Here is an 8193-nt window from a genome sequence, read left to right as displayed (position 1 = left end):
ATATTTCAATATTTTTCAATTATTTGGTAAAGATAAATAAATAATATGATAATACTTCAAATGTTATTTAAAAAATTATATTTAAATAGTTATCAAATTAATCACGTTGAGAATTATTTTTACAAACATTAAGAAGTAATAAAAACCATAATTGTTCATTTAACAATATGATAATCAACACAAGCAATATTTAAATATTATATAAATAGTTGAAACAACAGTTCTTACATATATAATAAATTTATGTTAGTTTTACTATTTATTTTAGTGCAACAAAATTAAAAAATAAAACTCGTTCATAATTATGATAAATCATTATTAAAACACTTGTATCAACTGAACAAGTTATTTATTTGGGGTTATCGCTAATAATTTTATTCGATTAGTTTGTTCAAAAAAAAAAAAAACTACAATAAACTATGTTAGGAGAGATTGGGACAAGTATAAATGATATCTGACAGTGATTTTAATCGTTGTCATAAAAAATACTTCGATGCAAATATGCAGATAGTGTTTAGATTTTAAAAGGAATTCCAAAAGCAACATCAACTTTGGTTTCCTTAATTATATTCTTATTACTAGTTTTATGATGTACGGATATAATACCGGAAGAAATACTTATTAAACAGTTTAATTTAGTATGAAATTAATATTCAACAATTTAGTATTATAATTTTAACTATAAAAAGTTATTGAATATTTCGTTACCTCTATAGCAAACGTATGTGAAAATTGTTAGCTGTTAATTAATCTATAAAAAAAAAAATAAATAAAATAATGTCAGCTCTCTTAGTTCTATTATTCTAACCTTCGTTAGTTAATTATCAATTTAGTCATGAAATTGAAATCGTAATTAATCAAATCGTAAGCCTTTAATAGCTAAAACATTTTTCTTTTGGAAAGAAGGGCAGACCCCTTCCTTTTAATATACTTATTAGATTGACATTAAAAGTTGCAAAAATTCTACCTAAAAATATTTATAACACTTAAATACTTTTTAATTTTTGTAAAAGCAGGAGGGATTAATGGGAGTACTTACTCCTTTCCAATTATATTAAAATACAGTTTGACCTCAATTACAGACATTAATAATCAGAAAAAAATTGATAAAGAAAATTAACACGAAAAGCGATGATTTTTTACAAAAAAAAAAATATTCTTTGTTAAACTTCAAGAGCCGATTACATTACAGAGTTTCCTGCCGTTTTATATTAATTTGACTACATTAATTATTATTAAAATAAGTAAATCACGGTGGCACACCTATAGATGATCAATTGTTGGGACAATTTTTTTTAACTTACCGTATATAACATAAGGTTTAATTTAACTTATCTTTAATGTTTGGAGTATTCCTAGATCATTTTTAAAAGTCAAGTTGAAAAGGTTAACTTTTGTTGCAATAGTTGCTACTTTAAAGCCTCCCAATGAGCATATAAAGAGTCATATTTCCAAAAAATAGATAAACCTATTAAAAGGGAAATAGCTAAAGTATTTAAAAAAAAAAATTAGTTTTCATTAATTTGTGAAAAAGGTCACGTAAATAAATAAAAAATATTGTTTTTTTATGAAGCAGATTATATCTCGAGTATGAATTAATAAACAAAGATATTTTATTTTATTTTAATTATTTTTGAATTTTATTTGAGGTTAAAGAAAAACTCACAAAATTCCTATACATATATATATATATATATCATGCTTATATTTAGTGGAACTAGCTCAGTTATTAAAAAACAAACCTAATAATTACTTAGGAACATACCTAAGTGGGTCATCAAGTTAATTTCTCCTTTTAAATATTTTTATTATTTCAATGCTAACTGAAATAATGGTCTGCCGTGCAGTCAAATGTATTCTAATAGATCAGTGCCCAAGTTGTATAGTATGGGCAGCGTGATAGGCGCTTGATTAACGCGATTGTTTTCCCTATGAATCTCCAGCTATTGACATTGTAAACGTGATAAAAACATTCTACAGACTGAAGTTGATCAACAGTAAAATTAACAAACTCGATGATTATACAGGCCATTTGCAATGATTGTGCGTACTTCATCTAGTACCATGTGTGCGGTAGCTACGGCACGTGCGACGGTGTCTTCGCGCACGTGCAGATCATCGGTGATTGATGGCCAGTACACGAAGGGCGGTAACGGTATCACGCGGATGCTGATCAGCAGCAACGCGTCGATTGTTTGTGCTACTGCTGTACTGGTGAATGTTAGTGGTAGCCGATGGGCGCCAATTACGAGTATCATTCGGAAGTAGCAATAAAAATGCGTCGCGTACGTCGCTAGTACGGGAAACATTACACAGTAACAATGGATAATGTACCGCACACACGTCCCGCGGAAGCCCATGAGATTACAATGGCAGGTGGATCACTGACTAGTTGCAAACGGCCCGTCCGATAATAATTGATTTTGCATTATCTTTAAAGTTTGAACCAAATGTCGTTCGACTTGGTTAAATTGAACTCATACTAAAAAAATTACATATTATTACAATTTGATAAGAAAAACATTCCACTTGAAAATAAAATTGCAGAAATATTACAACGAAACATTGTGTTCTTCAGAAGCCTCTGGACTTAAACATGTAATTTAGTCTTTATATATAAACATTTTTGGAACTATTTCTAATAAATATTTCTCTGCGAAAAATCATCATAAGTGTTTACAGTTAAACGGGAATATTTTTTGTTCTTGAGGAATGATCCCCAAGAATAAATTTCTAATTAATATACACTATTTAGTATTAGGAAAAACTATCGTGAATATTTATTTATGATTTATGTACTCGGGATGCCTAAAATAAACTTATAAATGCATAAAGCTCCGAGATCTGCTCGAAACCATAGACCCTTTATATGTTTTAAAGTTCAAGATAAGACGCCGATTTCTATGCCTAAATACTAAATACATTTTTTCGGTAATGCTAAGGTAACTACAAGTAATAATCACTTAAAAAGTGTTGTTAAAATTATAATAAAATTACACGGAAAAAATATTTACTGACAATTAGTAATGATCACGTTATTCACTATTTTCTGTAGATTTTGTATTTAAAAAGTTATAATGGATTAAGCGACACTGATTCAAATTCTAGGTAAACATGATTAAAAACAAATATATATATATATATAAATATAATTGTGAATAATACCTGTAAAATAAATAACTAAGATATGAATTACAAAAATTATCATAAAGTATTACCATAGTAATGTTATGTCATATATGATAACAATTTAATCATCAAATCAAAAACATTATTTTATAATACTGATTTGTGTCTAAAGTAACTTCAAACAATTTGTTTGTAAAATGACTATTTTAAAATTACACGTAATTCTTCATATATGTTTACTTGGGTTTATTTTCGATGTGGTAGGAAACTTATTATTGACAAAATTCGAAATTATTAACGCCTTTAGCAAACTCCTACGCAAACATTGCGATGACTGTGTTGATATAACTGAGGCAACCACATCTGTCACGTTCGACGCATAACAATAATAAAATGTTCGATTTTCCATCGGAACACAAGTAAAATATTCTTGTCTGCCGATGTATGACGTATAGCGCAAAAGTATCACGTCCCACAGTTAAGCCTTTTACAGTAATTGATATAAAATACAGTCGAATAATACAACGAGGGGAGAGTTAAATGCATATACTAATTAATTAATTTTTAATGTACACGAGAGATAAGACTTTATAGAAGCCATAAGAACATTAAAGAGTGATTTCACATCGGTTTAATTTACAGAACTGACAGCAATAATAGCAGTTTTTATTCTCAAGTTAATTAAAATTTGATCGTGATAAAGTAATTGAATTTAACTAGAATAACACCTGAACACTTATTCGGCGGTTTAGTCACTGTAAGAGTAGTAAAATAAACGTACGCACTTTCTGCTGGGCACGAGGGTTAAACAAATTAAGTAGTTGTTTGGTACGCACGGTTAATTAAAAAATAATTTTATTTTAAACCATAAGTGCCGCACCTGTAACTAACCAGTACACGGTAAATAATCAACTTCTAGATGCGATTAAATTTGCATAAATTCGCAGTTTTTTAAACGTTTGTTCTCGCGAACGTAACATACACGTGACGGCGAAAACAAACTCATTTTGTTGACCTGTTCCTCGGAAGTTGGCGCACAAATAAAACACGCGTTGTAATATTGTTATGTATGTACAAGACAAATTAAGGTCTGGTGCTGCTAAGGAAGCAAAACTTCTCGCCGTTTTTGATCATAATTACTTATGTAAACACGGCCGGGGTCGGTTTATCTTTGTCTCGCGGGGTGCCGGCATATTTATGTCCGCGTACGCCGTAAATAGTTTGGAAAAGAGAGAGGGGCGGTACACGAACGAGTGGAGAAAACTAAGTTGCAAGTGTCGAGACCGAGGGGCGGTAAATTCGTTTCCGTGCAATAGTTTTGTCGTGTTATAAACGACCGGCGCTCGCAGTTCTGTTCAATCTCGTACCTCAATAAATTACAGTTAACTTTCGCATACGTAGCTGTTGCCGTTAAAAAGTCAGGCAGCGGCGTGTCTCGGCAACGTTAATTAAAACTTTGAGCCGGCGAATTCGGCCGGCAGAACGGGGGCGGGGGCTATGACAAATTTTCGCAGTGCGATTGCAGTGCGTTCGTCGTTCAGGTACGAGGCGCGACAATCAACGTTGGAGCGGCGTTTGTGTTTTCGCACGGTCGTCACATTGTTCATTATCGTGCAAAGCTCGTTATTAAGTGTAGTGTGCGGTCTCCGAGGTATCGTTTACGTCGGCGGCACCCATTTACGTGCGCACGCGACCACGTCTGTGCCATACTTCTCACGCTTGACATTTTAGACTTGCACATCACAAAAATACCATTATGCGTATTAAAAATGTGGTGTTTGATTTTTCGAACCCCGCGGAGAGACCGTCGTACATTGTGCAGCATCTGGCGCTGCTCAGGAACGCCGCCGCTACTCCCTCGAGACCAAAACTACCGACTCCGCTGTCGCGCCACCGCCTCCGACTACGCGCGCTAGTGACTGCGTTTGTATTGGTGGTAGTTACACAGCATGTAGATAAAACCAACCCGTTGTTTACACTGTGGGAAAGTGGTTTATCAAGTGCTCCCAGCAATAAAAACACGCCATCTTCGTCCCTAGAGCAGTTGTGTTTTGCTGTATACATTATGTGCATATAACCCAACACTTGACGTTGCAGCCACGCCGAAAAGTTCAACTATAACTATTTACTTCTAGGGGAGAGTAAATTGTAATACAGTCTACTGACTGCTATCAGTCAAGTACAACTGGTAAAATTAAATACAATAAATTTAACGAAAAATTCAATGGAAAGCAAAATTATCGTACAACTCAAAAACTAAATTGAACATCAACATAAAATAACAATTTATTTAGATACAATAATTAATTTAACAACCATCGTGAGTTATGTGACTTAATAATACATATATAATATATCACATAACCAATCACGTACAAGATACATAATACAAATATATAATTAACATCCGTACACACGAATTAATGCTATTTGTCCAATAAATTCAATAGGGTAAACTGATATATTATTTGAATCGGTGATTGTAAAAACGTCACTTGTCTCACTTTTAACAAAAAAATTTTTTTTTGTTGTTCTATTGTTATAAAAGCATGTAAACATCATAATTATCATACTTATATTCCTTTTGTGTTTATAAAATATTTTAAAAATCACATATGTCCAAAATATTGTGACTGTTTTTTTTATTCCATAAATTAATTACAAAAAAAAAATATTACGTCTCATTTTTTTCTATAATTAGATAAGTTAAACAATAACCTTGCGTATTCTTATAACGTTTTTTAATTCATAAAAAATTCTGTATAATAAATGTGCAAAATTATTTATATGAGTAAATATTAGCTGGAAAATTAACTGTTAATACATGATTGTCATTAATTTTCCCAACTTAAACTATTTTTAAATGAGCTTTTCTAAGCTAAGAAAAATCCGAAAACTCTGTATTGTTAAAACACACGGTCAACCGCCTTTTTTCTTTAATAATTATGTCTAATTAATTTTTAAAACTTCAGAAACAATTCCTACTATGAGTATTTTTAACAAAATTTAATTTCAGTAATATTAAAAGTTTACAAAAACCCAAAAATTTAATATCTTCTGTAAAATTTACATTTTGTGATAAATATGGTTTTTACTTTCATCAACTCATTTTTCATTGAATATTGTTAAAGTATAATTTATTGTTGTTAAGTTATAAGTACTGTTCCACTGAACAAATTTTACTTTAATAATCCTAATGACACTGTATGAATGTTCATCGGTTCCAAAAATATCCTCACGACATTATGAAATAAAAAGCGTTTAATTCTTAATTTTCATAAAGAAAACTCGACTGGATGCGATTAAAATTGCACATTTATTTGACATAATTAAATAATCATATAATTTTTTTATATATTGACGAAAAATTTGGTAATAATTTATCACGTCAGTACAACATAAAAACAATAAACAATAGTATAAAAAAATTAAGGGAGTGAGCACGTTTACCCTAGTTCAGTTAACACGGAATTCAAATCTTCTTGCAAAACTAGAGACATCTCCTTTTGCTTATTGACATCATCTTGTAGCCTCTCTACGTTTGCCTTAAGCAAGTAGTTTCCTTTTTTCAATGAGGCTAGTCTACCTTCGTAATACTTTGACCTGCGATTTAAATTATCTTTTTTCTCTTCCGGAGAGGCCGACTCAGGAGCTTCACCTTCACTCTGAGTATCGTCATCACTGTCGTCACTTTCTGTCTCAGTCTCCTAAAATATATAGCTATGAAAATTATTTGTCTTTATAAAAATCATTATAATGTACTTACTTCTTCTGATTCTTCTTCTTCCTGTTCCTCAGTTTCCTCTTCTTCTTCGTCTTCATCTTCTTCGCCAGTTTCTCTCATTAATTTTGCCATTTTATCAACTTCTTTTTGTAATACTTTGTACTTTTTTTTCTCAGCTTTAAGCTCTTTTTGCTTCTTAGTCAATTCCTGTTTGAGCATTTTGCGTTCCTTCACAGCCGATACCTGTTTATCTCTTAAAGATTTCACCTTAACTTGTAAAAGTTTGAGCTCTCTTGCCGTTCTCCTTGCGTCATCCATCTCTTGCGAACCGCTTGAATCATCTTCTGAACTGTCGTCATCATCTTCATCTTCTTCTTCTTCCTCTTCAGACAAATGGTCAACCGATGGAGCGACCGACAGTTTTTTCATGGACATTTGTCGAGGCACTGGTTGAGCTGATATTACACGACCCGCTAACGCAGCTTTCAACTCCATTTCCAACTGTTGATTTCTGAGCCAAGCGCTTTCTAATTTCCTTCGAGTACTATCTAGTTCTTCAGCTGTAATATGATATTTTTGTTCCATATCCTTAACGATACGGTCAGCTTCCGACGCTTCTTCTTTTAACTTGTTTATCAACTATAGCATACAAAAACATAATATTAAAATAATCTAGTTTTTTACACAAAATAAAAAATTATTAGATACTATTTGTGTTTAATACATAAAAATTACTTTTACACAACAAATGAAAATAAATTAAGTACCTGTTGGTCTTTGTCGGATCTAGTTGTTTCATGTCCCGATGGTTTATCTTGAAGTTCTTCTTGTAAGTTCGCAACTCTAGCTAAAAGTCTTTTGTTTTCCCGTTCAAGTGCTTCTTTGCTACGCAATTCCAATGCAAGCATTTGTTTAGCAGACTGTAAATCATCTCTCACCTAATTAAAAACAAAATTGCTCGTTGAAACATCTACTATTTACCAACAATTGTTAATTTTTAATTGTACCTTATCAATATCATCAAGTTCATCAGGCTCAGCAGCTGCAGCTACAACATCTGCCATTGAAACGGATTTCTGTATTTTTTCTTCAATAGTAGCTTGTTTTCTAAATTTTCTAAGTCCTATAAATAATTAATACATTTTAAAATATTTAAGACTCATTGGAAAATAAGTTTTTTTTTTTTTTGTATTGTATTATAATTTGTTCGTAATAAAATAAATTAAAAGTAATATAGAACAAAGTTCTAAGCAAATTATATTTCATATTTTAACTCAATTTCAATTAAATTTAACCGTTTATTATTTCAAATAAATTTTACCACAATTATATTATAATCA

The 8193-nt window shown here is 31.3% G+C and overlaps 1 protein-coding gene across 6 annotated transcripts in view; it reads right to left on the bottom strand.

The window, feature by feature from the left end:
• Window positions 1–6426: 6426 nt before the first annotated feature.
• Window positions 6427–8193, bottom strand: part of LOC126901965 (uncharacterized) — a 6833-nt gene continuing 5066 nt past the window's right edge. For all 6 annotated transcript variants that reach the window (XM_050678953.1, XM_050678988.1, XM_050678971.1 and 3 more), the window contains 4 exons: window positions 7861–7976; window positions 7621–7791; window positions 6896–7492; window positions 6427–6836 (listed from right to left, as the gene is read on the bottom strand). In XM_050678953.1, the coding sequence (XP_050534910.1) occupies window positions 6576–6836; window positions 6896–7492; window positions 7621–7791; window positions 7861–7976 (1145 nt within the window). In that variant the 3' untranslated portion in view covers window positions 6427–6575. The remainder of the gene's footprint in view (window positions 6837–6895; window positions 7493–7620; window positions 7792–7860; window positions 7977–8193) is intronic.

Source organism: Daktulosphaira vitifoliae, unplaced genomic scaffold, assembly GCF_025091365.1.
Source record: "Daktulosphaira vitifoliae isolate Bord-2020 unplaced genomic scaffold, ASM2509136v1 Scaffold_1, whole genome shotgun sequence".
Lineage (NCBI taxonomy): Eukaryota > Metazoa > Arthropoda > Insecta > Hemiptera > Phylloxeridae > Daktulosphaira > Daktulosphaira vitifoliae.
Note: the sequence above shows the minus strand (reverse complement) of the source record. Positions and strands in the feature narration are given on the sequence as shown.